The following is an 18,507-nucleotide window of genomic DNA, read 5'->3' on the forward strand; positions in this document are numbered from 1 at the left end:
ACCCTGTTCCTCAGCGTCCCAGGAAGCAAGGGAGGGCAGGCAGAGCCTAAGGACAGGCTTGGCCAAGGGAGCGCCCCAAAGTACCAGCCGTGGAGCCGGTCAATCAGCACACACCAAGCGTTCCACGGGTGCGTGCACCTGTGGACGCTGTCCCCTGCAGGCTGAGGGAAGTGGCGGCGCTGGGCTGGGCTGCGCGGGGTAGAGGCCAGCCCTCACCTCTGCTTAGGGTCCTTCTTAAGCAGCCCAGCAAGCAGGGACTTGGCCTCGGGGCTGAGCGTGCGAGGGAAGCGGATCTCCTCCATGAGGATGAGCTCGAAGAGGCGCTCGTGATCCTGGTTGTAGAAGGGCAGGCGGCCACACATCATCTCGTACATGACCACGCCCAGCCCCCACCAGTCCACCGCCCGGCCGTAGTCGTTGTCCTCCAGCACCTGAGCAGGAAGGCGCAATGAGGGGCCGCCGAAGGAACCGCGGCCAGCCCTCACGGGCCTGGGCTGAGGGGCCCCGCCTCCCCTGGCCTTCCAGCCCCAGACACCTCGGGCGCCAGGTACTCAGGCGTCCCACAGAAAGTCTTCATGGTGGCCCCGTCGCTGATGCCCTCCTTGCACAGGCCGAAGTCGGTGATCTTGATGTGGCCATCCTTGTCCAGCATGAGGTTTTCCAGCTGCAGGAAAAGTCAGTATGTCAGGGACACAGCATTTATCTCAGGGTTTCCTGCCACCCCCGAAACCCCACACACCCCTGCCGTCCCCTGGGGTGTGGGTCGTGGCCTGGGGGGGTGGCAGGGCCAGGGTGCTGGGGGGAGGGGTCAGAGAGCAACCCGCCCCCCAACCAGGGGTCAGGCCCTCTGCCCTGCTGGGGTCAGCACCTCCCCAGCCCCTGCCGCCCCCAGGGAGCTGGCAAGACAGGGCAGGGAGCGATGGGAGCCAGGTCCTGCCCGAGCGGCTTCCCCCACTGTGGGCGGTGGTGGTCACACTTCAGGCGTGAGGAACACTGAACACTATCTTTCTATTTTTTCCTGAACGTAACACAAACGGGCACTTCAGTGGGCCTCTGTATAACCTCCACCAAGTCAAGAAACAACCCCACCAGCCCTAGGTGCTCCGCTGCATTATTAGCCACCACCTTCTCCAACAGAAAAGGGACTTCATTTCTGCTTTTCTTCAGTGTTTCCCACCTATGCGTACACTGTGAGTGACACAGACCCATCCCGGCTGTTCGGGCGGCCCCTCAGCCTCAGCCCGTGAGGCCAGAGCCTGTCCTCCTGAACTGCTGTACGGATGGCGTGGACCCACCACAATCTCTTCTATCCCCTCTCCAACAGCGGGCACTTGGGCGGCTTCCATCTGGGGTTAGTGTGCACAGAGCTGCCGGAGCGTGTGTGTCCACGCAGAGACACACACAGGCGCCTGTTCTGGCGCGTGCTCCCAGGGCAGAGTGGCGGGTCACAGTGGACGTGTGTGCTGGATGCTGGTGGGCTCTGCCGGGCCGTCTTCGGAAGAGCCTGGACCAACTCGCCCTCTTGCCGTTGCTCCCAGGAGGCCTGGAAGGGCCCCACGCAGGCCACCTGCCCAAGACCACCACCTTGGGCCTGGGTGGGAGACTCAGCTCCAAGAAGGACAAGACAGACCCTCCAAGGAGGGGAAGCTCAGCAGACGGGTACATGGCCCAGGCGTGGCCTGCTCACCTTTATGTCGCGGTACACTACGTCCCGCGAGTGCAGGTACTCCAGGGCTGAGACGATCTCTGCGCCATAAAAGCGGGCCCGCTCCTCTGTGAAGACACGCTCCCGCGACAAGTGGAAGAACAGCTGCCGGTGGAGGGAGGCAGGGAGGGTGAGACCCCCTAGCCCAGAGGAGGGGAGGATGGCACCCAGCCCGGTGACACGGTGACACCTGCCCCGCGAACAGCGAGTGATGGTGAGGACCAAGCGAGGGGCGGTGAGCACAGCAAACTCATGTGAGTGACAAAGAAAGAAAAAGTGAACAAGGGATAGAGAGAAGGCTAGACAACAGGCGCCAAGCGGAGAGTTGTGGGGGGCGGATGCAAGAGGGGGCGGATGCAAGAGGGGGCAGACGAACGAGGGAGTGACAGCAAGGAGACAGAGGAGCACGACTCATGAGCAAGCGGCAACAAGCTGTGAGACGAGACCACATGGGGGATGAAGCCAGTGAGTCACACCAGGCGGAGAGAGAGGGTGTGGGGCGAGGGGTGGGCGCCAGGTGGGCACGGTGAGTGGTGGAGAGAGAGGGTGTGGGGCGAGGGGTGGGCGCCAGGTGGGCACGGTGAGTGGCGGAGAGAGAGGGTGTGGGGCGAGGGGTGGGCGCCAGGTGGGCACGGTGAGTGGCGGAGAGAGAGGGTGTGGGGCGAGGGGTGGGCGCCAGGTGGGCACGGTGAGTGGCGGCGTGAGAGGGTGTGGGGCGAGGGGTGGGCGCCAGGTGGGCACGGTGAGTGGCGGAAAGAGAGGGTGTGGGGCGAGGAGTGGGCGGCAGGTGGGCACGGTGAGTGGCGGAAAGAGAGGGTGTGGGGCGAGGAGTGGGCGGCAGGTGGGCACGGTGAGTGGCGGAAAGAGAGGGTGTGGGGCGAGGAGTGGGCGGCAGGTGGGCACGGTGAGTGGCGGATGTCTCTCATCAGGAGACCCTGCTGAAAGTAGAGGACAGGAGGTCCTGACCTGCAGACCCTTTCTCTGCAGCCTTTAAGAACGTCCTTGCAGCACCGTCGGCCACCACCCCACAGCCCTCGACCTCAGTCTGTATCCCCCTCAACTCACTAAACGTGTGAACTCGGACGAGCCACTTAACGTCTCTGAGCCTGTCTCCCCACCTGCCTCAGGGGGAGGGAGCGAAAGGAAAAAGACACTCCAGTAAGTCTCCCTCTGCCCCCCACACCCAGGAACAGAAGGATTCAGAAGGGCAGGCCGGGGGTTGGGAGCAGACCTCGCCACCGTTGGCGTACTCCATCACGAAGCACAGGCGGTCATGTGTCTGGAAGGCGTACTTCAGCGCCTGTGGGAAAGAAGGTGGCGGCATGGGAGGTGGGAAGATGGCGGGCTCTCTGCTGGGTCCCAGGAGACACGGGCTCTGCTGATTCCCTTCCCACCCTCTTCCCCGCAGCCCCGGCCAGGGTCATGAGAATAATCTGACTAGGGTTCAAATCGCATCTTCACCTTTTGTGGGTAGTGAGGGAGCTCCTGGCTCTGAAAGCAGGAAAGGGGTTACAGGGCTCAACGATCCTGTCCTCTGCCTCTAATTAAGCCTCCAAGAGACACAGCCAGGGCACAAACTATATTCTGAGCAACCACGGCTGTTTCACGTCTCTCTTCCTCCCATTTTACAGTCCAGTGTGTTAAACTTAGGGGCTTCCCTAGTGGGTCAGCGGTAAAGAATCTGCCTGCAATGTAGGAGACCCAGGTTCAGTGCCTGGGTGGGGAAGATCCCCTGAAGAGAATGGCCACCTACTCCAGTATTCTTGGAGAATCCCATGGACAGAGGAATGTTAAACTTACACACACACGCGAGGTTTGCGGGCTGGGGGTTGGCAATGGCTTGGGAGCCAACTCCCCAGATAGCCTGGACAAGTGATTCTCCAACAAACAAGTAGTTCTCAAACGGTGCTCTAAGGAGCCCGACAGAGTTCCTCAGAGGACCCTTAGGTGACCCCTGCTCAAGAAACTCTACTGCTGCCTGTCTGCTACACTGAAGAACCGCGTAAGGTCTCATTTAAACAAGTGCTTTGGTTCAGCAGGACACCTGAACAGCGAGTGAGCTACAGCAACGACCCTTAAACCACTTTCCACCTAGTCCATCCGACTGACATCTGCCAGCCTCGATGGAGACTGCTGCCCAAGAGGCGTCTGTCTGCTCAGCCTAGGTGGACAGTGATGGTGCATCTGCTTCTAGGATTATTTCCTAAAAGTCAGCCCGCTGGACTAAGCACCTCTAACCAGTACAGAGAGAAGCCATGCTCTCCTGGGGCCATTTCATAATCTGGTATCACCAGACGGCCGAGGGGTTGACACGAAGCCACCGTCTATTATAGAGAAGCTGCCACCCTGGCGTCTCAGTGCAGGCCACCTGGGGAGCCCGAACAGCGGCACCCCCGCCACCAAGCCAACACCAACCCGCGCTCCACAGGGCCGGGGCATGGCTCCTCCGAGCTCTGTCCTAAGGGCGGCCTGCGGGCCCCACGTGCGCGCCCTGCTCGCGGAGGAGCGCTACTCACAGTGAGGAACGGGTGCCTGGTGTTCTGCAGGACGCGGCTCTCGGTGACCGTGTGGGCAACTTCATCCTGCAGACAGAGGCGGGTGAGGGGCTGGAGGGCAGCACCACGCCGGCCTCACACCCGCCTCCAGCCTGAGAAGATGGAGGAGGAGCGGGCTGGTGAACTCCTCTGCGTTCCTAACCAACGCAGAGAACGTGAATGATCATCACTCACAAGCCCTAATGAAATACCGGGCCAGACAAGGCCATGCAGTGACTCGCGGTCAAAACCACCCAGTGAAAAGCTGATGGAGACTTCTGACAAGGGAGGACCCCGCTGTCACCACCTGCACCCACGGGCCAGGTCTGACTCTGCAGGAGGGGGAGCAGACACTGAGGGCCCTGAGGTGACGCCACAGGCCGTGGTGTTCCTATAAATGGCGGCGACCCTATACACATTCTTGAAGGACCCAGACCTAGTCAGGACTCTAGGCTGTGAGCAATGATTCCCGGTATGTGGTCCTTACGCTGGCAGCATCGGTGTCGCCTGGGAATTTGGGAAAACACAAATTATCAGGCCACTCCTTGGACCCATGAATCAGAAACTCGGGGTGCAGGCCCAGCAGCAGTGTCACAAGGCACCCCCGGACTCTAACAGGGGCTCGGATTTGGTATCTGAGTGTACCTAGAGAGCTGGGGTGCCCAGACACCTGCTCTCCCTCCACAGGGCAAGTCCGTCTCCACGGATGCTGGGATAACACCGGTAACAATGTCTAAGACGTTTCTGACTCACAGCTCAGGGGTGGAGGCCTGCCCTGGTAGGGGCCAGGGATGAGGGGGGCACATCACAACCTCCCTGGCAGAGGACGGTCTGGTCTCAAATGTCACAGCTGAGGCCAAGAAGCCCTGCCCTGCACCAATGACATCTGGGCCTTGTCAATTTTTGTTGGACATGACCACAGTCTTTAAGATCATCGCCTGTTAAAGATGCACATCTAAGCATGGATGGCTGGGAATCTTGGGCGCCTAGAACGCGCTCTAAGGTGCTCCAGAACAGAAAGAGATGAGGGCAGTGCTAAGGATATAAGACCAGCCAAACAGCACCGCTGAAGCTAGGCAACTAGATGGGGCAATCCACTGTATTTTTCTTTAAAAGTTTTAACGTATTTTAAGAATTTCCTAGTTTAAAAACTTTAAGTAAGAGAAAAGGAACAGAATTCCATTTCCAGCCCAGCCTCCTCCTGAGACACCCTGAGCCAAGCTACCGCCCTAGTGGGCCCCCCAGGCCCTGCTGGGTGAGGCCCGTCAGACTCTCTCCTCCTTCCTCCCTGGTGTCCAGAGGGTGGGGGACTTAGCAGGCAGGGCCCCACAGGACTAAGCAGTGGGTCTGGGGGTGGGGGGACATGGCAGCAGACGCAGGAGGTGTCCCGCCTGGTGCATGCTCCCGACCACAGGCACGCTCCGGGCTGGGCCCACGGTGGCTGGCCCACAGCAGCCCGGGGGGTGCCTACCTTGGCGATGATCACCTCCTTCCGCAGGATCTTCATGGCATAGTAGCGGCCAGTGGCCTTCTCCCGCACCAGGATGACCTTGCCAAAGGTGCCCTTACCCAGGAGTTTGAGATAGTCGAAGTCATTCATGGTCTGCCCGGGATGGGGAAAGAGTCAGGCAGTCAGAACTTGGCATGTGGCCCGTGGGAAGAAATTTTAACAAAGAGAAGAGAAAATTCAAAGGACACTGTTGCCAAAATGCTCAGGCAGGAGCAGGGAGGCCCCAGGCAGCAACTGTTTGTTCTGAAGGGGCCTTCAGACTGAGGCTCTCCCACCATCGGCTTTCCCAGGCACGGGGCCCTGGGGGGCTGGGCTAGGGATCTGAGGTGGGGACACAGGGGTCTTCACCACCACTCAGGATGAGGCTGTCCCGCATCCCGTGGGCCCAGGGCAGTACTGCGCCATCTACCGCCTGAAATCACCACACCCACAGGGCAGTCAGGGGCTGTCCTGGCCGGGGCCCTGCGCTCTCGCTCTCGGTGTGGAATTCCAGCGGGGCAGGGCTGAGAGCGAGCGCGGTGTTCACAGACTGGCAGGCCCCCTCCTCCCTGCCCCAGCACTTACCACCTTGGCCCGCGCCTTGCTAACCGCCACCTCCATCTCCTCGGCCGCAGAACAGTCGCTGGGGGAGCCACACTTGTAGTCCATGGGGTCCGCCCCTGGGCCCCGCTGCTTGAGGCTGTTGGCAACCATCTGGATGGCCCGCATCCACTCCTCCCTGTGTGAGGATGCGTCCGGGGAGCCATGAGTCCTGGGGCGCCTGGGCCTCAGGGCAGGAGGGGCCGAGCCCCACGAGCCAATGACTAAACACCTTCCAGCATTCGGGGCAGATAGGCCTGGCCGAGGGGAGCTTCTGGCCGTGGCAGATCAGGGAGGGCGAGACTAGAGTAAGAACAGAGACTATCTGTGTATCCAGCACGAGCCTGGCCCGAGGGCCACACCTAGAGGGGAGACCGCCTTTCCTCACAGGCTCTGGAACATAAGCTGCCTTCCTGAGCCTTGAACCAGGGAGACGGTGCTCCTCTGAGGCCCTGGGAACAAATGACCAGCTCATACATACAAGTGACCAGTGTTTTGTAAAAGAAAACCAAGAACAGAAGGAAGCGTTCATTCGCCAAAGAAGGTGGAGATCTTACAAGGCAAGAGCTGACCAACAGGACCCCCTGGAGGTGCTTGTCTGGGGGTGGGCGGCTCAGGGGCCATCCTGCTGGGACTGGGGCGGGGGAGGGGGGGAGCGGTGGGGGGTGGGGGACGCTGGCAAACAGGGAAGCAGGTCCCAGCAGAAGGGAGGCAGGTTTAAGAACAATAAACTAGTTCTGTCACTCATGATTTAAACTCGCTGGGAAAGAATTTTCTTTTGATACTCGCAACAGACGGGTCTGTAGAGAGGGGAAAAATACACCTAGGAGAAATAAGTTAAAAAATGTCTGCTGTGCTCAGTCGTGTCTGACTGTTTGTGATCCCATGGACTGTAGCCCACCAAGACTACTCTGTCCATGGGATTTTCCAGGCAAGAATACTAGAGTGGGTTGCCATTTCCTTCTCCAGGGAATCTTCCCAATGCAGGGAACGAACCCGTCTCCTGCGTCTCCTGCATTGGCAGGCAGATTCGTTACCACTGAGCCCCCTGGGAAGCCCAAGTAAAAAAGACCACACACCAGAATGAAAAAAGGATGTGGTTGAATGATACTAAATTGTTTGGACCCACTAGTTTCGTCCCTCTAGTTTGGACCCACCACACAGTTTTAGGGTTTAGCCCAACATTTGTTGAGCCCCCTACGGATTTTGATCGTGTATATAAAAGCCATGTGACCAGCTCTGGCTGAGTTCCACGGTTTGCTGAGCAAAAGCAGCACCCAAGTCCCAGGATCCCAGTTCACACCTAGAAGCTCTGCCTCTCTCACTCAAGAAGACCTTCCTTTCTAAGACAGTCGCGAGAGTTCTGGGAGCACGGTTATCAGGGGCTGGCACAGAGGCCCTCCTCAAGCCCGAGCAGAGTCTGGGAGCCCCGGACGCCATGCGTGTCCGCCCCACGAGGGCGGGGATTTGGGGCTGGTTGTGACCCGGGCCCTGGCGGGTACTCGGGAGACATGTGAGGAACGGCTGAGCAAGGCAGCCAAAGCCCTGGGTGGCCCTAAGCCTGCTGCACACCCAGGCCAAGCGGCGCGAGCCTCTCCCCTTCCCGACCCAATACCTTAGGCTGGCATTTCTCAACAGGTTTCACCCAAGCCCTCCTTGGAACAAGTAATGGGACAAATCCCTGGCCCTACATTAATATTCCTGTTTCCAAAAACTGGGGTGGAGGGGAGCATACCCAGCGACATGCTCTATCAGATCAGAACTGTCCTCTTAAAAATCTGAAAATGCTGACTTTGGGTATATGGCCATGGTTTGAAAAAAAATAATAATCACCCATCTCGTAAAATAGTTTGAATATACTAAAAAAAAAAGGCATATACCTCACATGTAGAGGCTGTGAGGGACTGCCACATGGGAAAGCAATTTGCAGGCCAAGATGTGTGTGTACTATCATCTGTCTGTACGGGAGGCAGAGACGGTCCATCCTCAGGAGCCCAAATGGACAAGAGATGGAGCCTCCGCACTACAGGAGGGGCACCAGAACCAGGGGGACAGCTGAGCTGGGGCTCAGACAGCAGCCCTGGCACCGGGCGAGCCCCCCTCAACCCAGCTCACCCCCTCCTCAGCACCCAGGTAGCACTGAGACGCTGGGGAGCTGCCATGTACAAAACCTGCACCCAGAGAAAGTTCTCGCCTCAAGAAAGGGGCTAAAGATTCCACTGGAGGGGCCTGGACCCATCCCACCTGGAGCTGGAACCAACGGGGGTGCACACGGAGGCCGGTCGGGGGTGACTCTCTGCCGCCTGACACGCCCCAGATCTGGTTCCAACTGGACCGAGGTGGCAAGGTTGCAGCACTCAGAATTTCAGAGAAAAGGCAAGGGCCTCTGTCCAGGATACTCCTCAAGGTTTTGCAATATGGTGTCTGGGGCAGAGGGGAGCTTCCTCCCCAGGCTAGGGCTGATGGGCCTTCCACCCCTCAAAGGAAAGCTCCCAGGGAAACACTGAGGAAAATAATGGTTCCAGACACACCACCTCATTCCATGCTCCTTAAGAGGGCTGTAGAGGGAGCAGCCGTGCTCCCGATGGGAACAGAGGTAGGGGAGGTGGGGAGGTGCACGGAGGTGGGGTCTCCTGTGGGCATTCCAGTCAGGGGCCGTGGCGCTGAGACCCACACTTGGCACTCCTCCAGGCCCTCCAGCCCAGGGGAATGGCGCTGGGGGCGCTCACGAGTGGGCTCAGGGACACCATGCTGCAGCCACAGAGCCCAAGGGCGCGGCAAAGGCAAGCTGCCTCTCAGGAGCCCTGACCCTGCCGTGTTTCTAGCCCAACTTCCGAGAGGACCTCCCTCGCTAAACAACACAAGAGCCCTCCACTTGCTTGCTCCCAGAGCTGCTGAAATGCTTCATGTGAAGTAACTTTTTGAGTCCTCCCTGCATCCCTCTGAAGAAGGTACTATTATTCACCTCTTCTTACAAACAAGGAGACCGAGGCACAGAGGGGCTGACAGTTACCCAGTGGCAGTCAGCAAGCGGAGGCCCAGGGTCACAAACCCAGCCAGGCTCCGCAGGGCGGCGTCAGGCAGGGAGAGCTGGGCCTGACCTCACCCCACTGCCAAATGGCCATGGAACGCTGGGCGGCCTCACTTCTAGGACCTCCGTCTGCCCCCCACGTTCCCTGGGCCCAACACCACGGCTGAGAGTACAGACTCGGAAGCTGGAAGGCCTGGAGGGACTCCGGGCTCTGCCCCTTCCTGAGGCAACCACAGGCAGGCCACCTGACTTTCCAAGGGCTGTCCAAGGAAGGAATGAGACACCAGCATCAAGTGCTCAGGAGAGAGCAAACACCTCAAAGGGTTGTGAGGAGTCACCCAGCCAGTCCCTCCTGAGTGGCTTCTGTGTGCCAGGCCTTCTTCCGGGCGCTGGGGGTGCAGCAGGGAACCAGCCCCATTGGAGCTCCAGGCCTAACATGCAAGACACCTGTGTCAAGGCTCCAAGGCAGGGGCCAGAGAGGAAGCCCCTGCTCAGAGAGTAGTCTGGGAAGGCCTCTCCAAGGAGGTGGCACCTAAGTCAGGACCTGGAGGACCTCCCCGGAACATGGGGCTCCCCAGGGCCAAGAACGGGCACTTGGCTGTGGAATAAGTGAAACAGAGGGGAGGAGGCAGCCCTGTGGAGTGCCAGGAGGGGAAGAATCCAGGCAGAGCGACCAGCATGGCGAAGGCCCCGAGCAGCGAGCCTGGGCGTCTGCGGAAGGCCCAGCAGGCGCCAGCCTGGCTGGAGCCAACAGAGGGAGAGGAATGGAAGGGATGAGAGCAGGAGGGAGGCCACGGCGTGAAGGAGTTAAGTCTGGATCCTTCACATCACATGAGTCCTGGAAGGGTCTATCGGGGCTGACAGGGCCTGACTTTTCTGCTCTAAGTCAACAGCTGCTGTGTGGAGCATAGGCTGAGAGTCTCAAGAGGAAGCACAACACTAGTCCCACGGCAAGAGGAGATGGTGGCAGACGATTCGGAGGCGAGAAAAGGTGGCGTGACTCTCCGGGGGCCCCGAGCCAAGACACTTCCACATCCTCCTGGTTCCTCACAGCCACGGAGCCCCACCGGGACAGTGGCACAGTGGCTGGTCTGACTCCAGATCCTGGGCCACCCGGCTGAGCAGAATGAACTGCACCCTGGAGGGAAGGCCAGTGGCCTGGAGGTGACAGGGCTGTCCTCGTCACAGCCTCAGGAAGAACAACTGACTGCTGGTCTTGACGCCAGATGGGGCCCTCTCCCCTAACCAGGGTCCCCCTCAGAATCAGAGGGGCGTTCACAGCTGGAGGCATCTGGGGTCCCCCTCTGCTCAGACACTCTCAGATGGGCTGCCCTGGCTGATTCGGGCCCAGCCCTGCTTGGCAGGGAAAACATAGGCCCTTCAGATCTTCTTCTTTTTTATTCCGTACCTCTCTGGGCTTCGGTCTCACCACCATCGTGTCTGTTTAGCAGGTGAGGAACTCCTGCCTAGAAGTGTAGCGAGGATAAGTGAATTGACACATGTGAAGACCTTAGAACAGGGTCTGGCTCAACAGAGCATTAGTCCTAACTGTTCTTTTATTCATTTGACAAGTATTTACTGAACACCTAGTTATATTCCTGGCACAAATAAACAAACAGAAAATGTCACACCAGGCAGGACACATGCTATGAGGACAAATAAAGCAGGCTAAGGGTAACAGTTGTGGAAGGCAGGCAGGACCCTCCAAGACGGCGGCATCTGAGCAGAGACCCCACAAAGTTAAAAGCAGGAATGTAATGACATCTGGGGGAAGAGGATTCCAAGCAAAGGAAATAGCAAGTGCAAAGGTCCTGAGGCAGGAAGTGTGCCTGGCATGTTTAAGGAAGAGCATGGAGGCCACGGTGGCTAAAGTGAGGGAACTGGTGGCAGGAAAGTATTCTGAGGCCAGATCATGCAGGTCTTTGGAGAACAGGGCATTGACTTTGGAGTTTACTCCAAGTGAGACTAAGAGCCTCAGAATTTCAAACAAAAACTGCACGGTAAGATTTTCATTAAAAAAGATCACACTAATGTGATGCCCTGTTAAACATTCCTGCCAAGACCAGGGGTCTGCCAACTTCTCCTGGAAAGAGCCGAAGAGTAAATATTTTAGGCCTTGCAGGTCACACAGTCTCTGTTACAACTCGGTCACTGCTCAATTCTGCCACAGGACAACAAAGAGCAGTCACAGATAATTGGTAAGTGAATAGGCATGGTGTTCCAATAAAACTTTATTTATAAAACTAGGAGGCTGGGCCACAGTTTGCCAACCTTAATTCAGACTGAAACACAGGCACAGAAGAACAAAGAAAACAGTGCCAAAAGACAATAATACGACACATCCAGGGTATAGGGCATCCTGCAAGACAACCAGTCTGGCTTGTCAAAAAAGAAAAAAAAAAATCAGTGTTGTGGCGGGGGAAGAGACATAAAGGTTAAACTAGACTAAAACAGGACACAGACAGCATGTACCTTGGTTTATCAAATCCTGGTCTGAAAAACAACATTTTGAGGACAACTGGGTAAATTTAACTATGGCTCAGATCTGGGGAGGACGTTAGTAAAGTATTAATATTACAAATAATCATCTCTGGTGTGATAAGGGCACCAAGATTCTGTAGAAGCAGCTCCTTATTCTTAGGAGATGCCTGCTGATGTATTACGGAGGAAAGTGTCACAAAGTATGAACAGAAGTTCGAGATTCAGCATAAAATACAGCCAGATGAGGCCAACACGGCACATGCTCAACTGCTGAACCTTAGTGCAGGATATCTAGCTGTTCATTTACGACAGTGGTCCTTCAACTGTTCCGTCTGCCTGAAACAACAAGTCATGGCAGGGAGTAGGGGAATTGCTCCAGGTGCCCTGGGGAGAGCCCGCTGGGGGAGGAAGCGAGCAGGCTGCTGCAGCGGCGACCGGTCACCGGAGTGGCCCCGTTGGCCCCCGCCCCACCCCCGATCCCCAGGCTCAGGCCTGGCAGGGCAGTGAGGACAGTCACGAGCAGAGCAGCCTCCCTCTCCTGGGTTTCGGACTCGTGCCTTCCCTAGAGTTAAGGTCAGGAATCTGGGGTCTGGTCTCAGAGCAATCCCATCAGATTCCTCTCCAGTGACAGCACCAGGTACTAAGAAAAGGAGGAAAGTGGGGGCTCTCCAGTCCCTACGGTCTCAGTAAAGGGACTCTTCCCCACACCAAAGAGCATGGCATTACGAAAATGGAAACTAGAGCAGGCCTCTTGCTACTAAAACTCTGCCGGCTCCCCAAGGCTGCTCCAGGCTTGCAAAGTGTGTGCCAGGTACTGCTGAGTCCAGGGCTTCCTGTTTATCATCCCCCTGAATCTTTCGGCAACCCTGTGACAAACCCCAATTGATTCACTGCTTGCCAAGCCCTGTGGGGACCTCCATCTGGAGCCCAGGCGCCAGCTGAGCTCGCCAGCTTCAAGGCCTCCGCTTCCCCTCTTCCAAGACCCTTAGCTCTTGATTCTTTAGTCATGCAGAACCCTCTGCAGTCCCTGGGATGACAAGCTGCCTCGCATCCAGGCTTTTTCATAGGCTGGTCCCTTTTCCCAAAGCCACCTTCTTCTTCCTATCTCCGCGGCTGACTCCTCCCCCATTCCTCAAAACTCAGCCCAACGCCTAGACCCTATGCACCTTCTGATCTCAGCTGGCTTTTTACTGGCAGGCCATGTTTCCTGTGCCCAGTTTTCATCTGAGTAATATCTCAGGGGGCCTGAGATGACCATTCTGTTCCCCATAGTGGGGCAAGTATATTTTCAACCTTGGGAAGCTTTGCAATGACACAGTTTAGATTATAGTAGCAAGTCTTTTCGCTCTAGAAATGCACTGCCCACAAGGGCAGCCACTAGCCCTAGGAGGCTATTTAAATTTGAATTAGTTAAATAAAATACAAAATTCCGTTTCTCAGCTTCATGAGCCACGTTTCACGTGCTCAGTGGCTACTAGGCAGTGGCTCAGTGGCACACGTGACTAGTGGCTACCCTGCTGGACACTGCATTTCTACCACGGCAGAAGCTTCTCTTGGACAGCACTGATTTAGGGTACTCCAGAGGATCAGCTGAATCCTCACCCCAAAGACAAGCTAAAAAAAATGTTTCTCGAAATGAAGGCCAGTGCTCGCTTCGGCAGCACATATACTAAAATTGGAACGATACAGAGAAGATTAGCATGGTCCCTGCGCAAGGATGACACGCAAATTCGTGAAGCATTCCATATTTTTAGCAACTGACAAACAACTAATCTCAAAAATATACAAGCAACTTATGCAGCTCAATTCCAGAAAAATAAATAACCCAATCAAAATGGGCCAAAGAACTAAATAGACATTTCTCCAAAGAAGACATACGGATGGCTAACAAACACATGAAAAGATGCTCAACATCACTCATTATTAGAGAAATGCAAATCAAAACCACAATGAGGTACCACTTCACACCAGTCAGAATGGCTGCGATCCAAAAATCTGCAAGCAATAAATGCTGGAGAGGGTGTGGAGAAAAGGGAACCCTCCTACACTGTTGGTGGGAATGCAAACTAGTACAGCCACTATGGAGAACAGTGTGGAGATTCCTTAAAAAACTGCAAATAGAACTGCCTTATGACCCAGCAATCCCACTGCTGGGCATACACACCGAGGAAACCAGAATTGAAAGAGACACATGTACCCCAATGTTCATCGCAGCACTGTTTATAATAGCCAGGACATGGAAACAACCTAGATGTCCATCAGCAGATGAATGGATAAGAAAGCTGTGGTACATATACACAATGGAGTATTACTCAGCCGTTAAAAAGAATTCATTTGAATCAGTTCTGATGAGATGGATGAAACTGGAGCCGATTATACAGAGTGAAGTAAGCCAGAAAGAAAAACACCAATACAGTATACTAACACATATATATGGAATTTAGAAAGATGGCAATGACGACCCTGTATGCAAGACAGCAAAAAAGACACAGATGTGTATAACGGACTTTTGGACTCAGAGGGAGAGGGAGAGGGTGGGATGATTTGGGAGAATGGCATTCTATCATGTATACTATCATGTAAGAATTGAATCGCCAGTCTATGTCTGACGCAGGATACAGCATGCTTGGGGCTGGTGCATGGGGATGACCCACAGAGATGTTATGGGGAGGGAGGTGGGAGGGGGGTTCATGTTTGGGAACGCATGTAAGAATTAAAGATTTTAAAATTAAATAAATAAATAAATAAATAAATAAAAAGAAATGAAGGCCACACAGGTTTGAACCCTGGTCAGGGAATGAAGATCCCACATGCCACACGGCACAGCCAAAAAAAAAAAAGGAAAAAAAAAATCTATCAAAGTGAAGGCCAACAACATGAGGGAAAAATATTTGCCACTCGTTACAAAGGGCTAAGCTCTCTAATATATAAAGAGCTTTCAAAAATAAATAAGCAAAAGACCAAGTACCCCAAAGAAAAACAGACAAAGGACATAAACAGACAATTCAGAAACAGAAACTCACATGGCCCTTGACCACACGACACATAAGGACACAACACACTCACCAAACGTTTGGTAAAAAGTTGAATGTTTGAAAACACAGGCTGTGATAACCCTTAGACACAGGCATACCCCTCTTAGAATCAGAATTCCATTATGCCTAATACCAACAGAACTGGTCATAAAAATTACCAATGCATATTCCCTGTGACCCAGCAATTCCACATCTAAGAATCCACCTTACAGATTTACCTGCAAGTATGTCAAACAAGGTAGCCACAAGTTGTTTCACTGTGGCATTGCTTCTCCCATCCAAGTACTAACCAGGCCCAACCCTGCTTAGCTTGAGATTAGACGAGATCAGGCGTGTTCAGGGTGGCATGGCTCGTAGACTGTGGCACTGCTTCTAATAAGCCCAAAAGGTTGAAACAACCCCAATCACCATTAACAAAGAACTGCTCAACTCAGGGACACAGATGCACACCTGTTGAAGTGGAGCACAGAATCTCTCTCTATACACAGAAGCAGAGCGCGTCCCCAAGACACACGAGATAAAACAACAGTGTGGGCACGGTGCCACCTTTTGTATAAAAAGAAAGAACAAGAGGAGCAGGGCACAGAAGTGATGTCTGAACGAGCTTGTCCACACTCATTGAGAAGCAGCTCCTGCAGGACACGCAACAACAGCAGTCAGCCTGGCGGTGGGGGATATGGCGTGCAGGGCTGAAGTGAGAGTGAAGCTTTCGCTACACACCTTCTCATGCTGTTCTGCATTTGTGAACTAGGTGAAACTGCTATCTCTTCTGATTAATAAGATGATCTTTTAAAAACCGGAATCTCTGGACCACCTGCCTCTATATCAATGGAGATGCTCATTAAAAAGGCAGCTCCTTGACCCTTTGCAGGTCTCTGGATAAGCAAAGGCCCTGAAGAGGCCCAGAGCACCTCACTGCTAACAAACTGTCATGATTCCAGCACACCCTCCCATCTGAGGACACAGAACAGGGAGAACCCCTGCTCCTCTTAGCTTGCACAAGGGCTGAGATGGGAAACTCCTAGGGAGGGGCTCAGGGGAATCTGTCCCTCTGCACCCCTCACCTCAAACTGAGCCTGGCCCCTCCCAAAGGGCGGCCACGTTGAGGCCCCGACTTGCCTCTCATCCGGGGAGTCGACATGGAAGGTCCTCTCGATGACTGTGGTCCACTGCAGACAGCGAATGACGAAGGTATTGGGCCGAGGTCTCTCGGTCTTCATCAGCTGGCATTCTGCAGAAGAGAGATGTGAGCAGAGTGTGAGCGGCAGCCCGCGTTCCCCAAGTCACCCCCCGTGTGCCAGCCCCGTGACACTACTGACCAAGACAGCCTGTCCCTACAGGACCAATGTGTGTGTGTTTAAGGGGGACAGGCCACCCAACAGCGATGGCTCAGTGGTCAGGGCTGCGATGGGGGGTGGAGGGGCATCCAAAGAGGCAGCCAACCCCGTCCAGGGGCTCGGAAGGCTTTCCCAGAGGAAGGGCATCCCTGTACTGAGCTCTGAAGGCAGAAGAGGGCATTGGGCACAGAATCCTAGACAGGAGAGAGGGCCCGGTGTACTTAGGGAAGAGCAAATTCTGTGTGAGGAGGAGAGAAGGGAGAGACAGCCTGGAGAGGTGAGCGGGGGCCAGCCTGTAGGCTCGGGGGGCATGGCAATGAACCTGGACTGTGTCCTGAGGGAGCAGGAAGAGCCGAGAACAGACTTAAACAGCCCCCTCTGGTTGTTGGGTAGAGGAGAGAGAGGGGAGGCTGGAAGCCCAGGGAGGGCATGGGGCCATCCAGAGGAGGGGAGGGGAGGGAAGGCAGGCAGACCACAGGGCCACAGTGGGGTGCACAGAAGCATCTGGGTCGCTGCCCTGGCCTGAGGATGAGAGGCAATAAGGCCCTCCCGGAGAAGCCGGGGCAGGGTTGGGGGGAGGTTCAGGGAGGGAGAGAGGACTCAAAGGATGGTGTGGCTTACGGAGGGGATCTCATGGCGGGAATACTCAAGGAGAGGTGTGCAGAAAAGCAGCTCAGGCCAGGCAGGGAGTTCGGGATGGCTGTGTCGGGGTCACCAGCACATGGGAAAGCCACCAAGGCAGGGCTTTAGGCAGGATGGAGAGGGGAGTGGGGCTGGATTCCAGAAAGAGCAGGTGGGCTGCTCGAGGGGCAAGGCTGGGGACGAGGCTACAACAGAGAGTTGGTGGGGAGAGGACCGTGTCTGGGCTACCTAGTGGCAGTAGAGATGAGTGACTTTGAAATGTTCTTAGGGGGTGTGACAAGAACATGGTGACTCAGCGGGTCAGCGGGGAAGGAAGGTGGTGGCAGGGGGAGGGCAGGTTCTGTGAAGCCCAGGCAGAGGCTCTGCACGGGCCAGGCTTCCACTGGTCAGCTTCTGGCTAGAAGGCTCCGCCTCAGGTGCCACAGAGGGCCCAGAAGGATGAGAAGTGCCCCAGCTCCTTTCTTCCTCCAGCTCTCCACTGGCGATCAACACAGCGCCCAGGCCCAGGAAAGAGAGGTGGAGCAGGAGAGGGGGGCACACAGACCCCAGACAGGCCTACAGTCCAGAACAAACACACCCCATGTGCCCCCAAGACACACCTGCGACAGAGAAGTTGTTTAAGGGGGGCAGGGTCTGGTCGGGGGCCTCAGGCCGCTCCTTATAGCCAATGAAGGAGCCGTCGCTCTTCAGCAGGAAGTACCGGGGCCGCCAGGTCTTGATATATTCACCTGAACAGGCAGGGCGGGAGGGAGAGAGGTCAGAGCAGCCAGGCCCAGGGCAGTGCCTGGCAAGGGGCCCCACACTGAGAGGAAGATGGACAAGAGGGTGAAGAGTGTGCTTCTCCCAGAGAAACCCTCCAGGCGGCCCCAGCTGACGCAGGCTGGGCGCTGGGCTGGGCCCAGTGATCCAGAGGTCACGCCTGGCAGGAAGGCGCCGCGCCGCCGCGGGGCACCAGCTGCCTCACAGTGTGGCCAGCAGTGAGCCATCCTCGCCAGCGCATGGCCCAGTCCCAGGGGAGGCCCAGGCCTCTAACATACATGCCCTGTGGCCCTGGAGGGCCAAATCCCATGGGCGGGTATTCACTCTACAGCTGTGCGGGGGGATCGAATGTCAAAACACCGTGCCAGGCCGGTATTACTGCTGCTGTGCCCTCCATGTGCTCCTCGACTCCCTCCACTTGTTGTAACCACGAATATCCAAGCACTCCGTGTACGTACGTATGTATGCACACACACTCCTCAGAGGGGTGGCTAAGGACTAAAATGAAATGGTGAAGCACATATCCACACAAAACCTTATATACATATAAATACCCATAGCAACATTATTCATAACAGTAAAGAGGAGAAACTCCGAAGTGCATCCGCGAACAGATGGACAAACGAATGCGGCACATCGGCAGGATGGAGTATCAGTATCGCTTGGTCATTAAGAGAAATGAAGTACTGGGAACTCCCTGCCGGTCCAGCGGTTAGGGCTCTGCACTTCCAATGCAGAGGGGGAGGATTCGACCCCTTGTCAGGGAACTAAAATCCAACATGCAATGCAATGCGGCCAAAAAAAGTACTGATACATGAAGTATTAATACACGCTATAAGCTGGATGAACCATAACTTACACACTACAAGGTGGATGAACCATAACAACGCTAAC

At 55.7% G+C, this 18,507-nt stretch overlaps 1 protein-coding gene and 1 non-coding gene across 6 annotated transcripts in view; one reads left to right on the plus strand and one right to left on the minus strand.

Annotated features, from left to right (window-relative positions):
• Positions 1-18,507, minus strand: part of AKT2 (AKT serine/threonine kinase 2) — a 50,455-nt gene that overhangs the window by 4,817 nt on the left and 27,131 nt on the right. For all 5 annotated transcript variants that reach the window (XR_008200916.1, XR_008200915.1, XM_052656695.1 and 2 more), the window contains exons 3-11: positions 17,454-17,582; positions 15,995-16,106; positions 6,314-6,467; positions 5,711-5,842; positions 4,222-4,287; positions 2,937-3,005; positions 1,688-1,810; positions 536-664; positions 217-431 (exon numbers count right to left, since the gene is read on the minus strand). Coding sequence is in view for 3 of the 5 variants with exons in the window: in XM_052656695.1 (XP_052512655.1) it covers positions 217-431; positions 536-664; positions 1,688-1,810; positions 2,937-3,005; positions 4,222-4,287; positions 5,711-5,842; positions 6,314-6,467; positions 15,995-16,106; positions 17,454-17,582 (1,129 nt within the window). In the remaining 2 variants the exon portion in view is untranslated. The remainder of the gene's footprint in view (positions 1-216; positions 432-535; positions 665-1,687; positions 1,811-2,936; positions 3,006-4,221; positions 4,288-5,710; positions 5,843-6,313; positions 6,468-15,994; positions 16,107-17,453; positions 17,583-18,507) is intronic.
• Positions 13,486-13,592, plus strand: LOC128064240 (U6 spliceosomal RNA). Its single transcript, XR_008200957.1, has one exon. It is a non-coding gene; the product is annotated as a U6 spliceosomal RNA (small nuclear RNA).

Source organism: Budorcas taxicolor, chromosome 18 (assembly GCF_023091745.1).
Source record: "Budorcas taxicolor isolate Tak-1 chromosome 18, Takin1.1, whole genome shotgun sequence".
NCBI lineage: Eukaryota > Metazoa > Chordata > Mammalia > Artiodactyla > Bovidae > Budorcas > Budorcas taxicolor.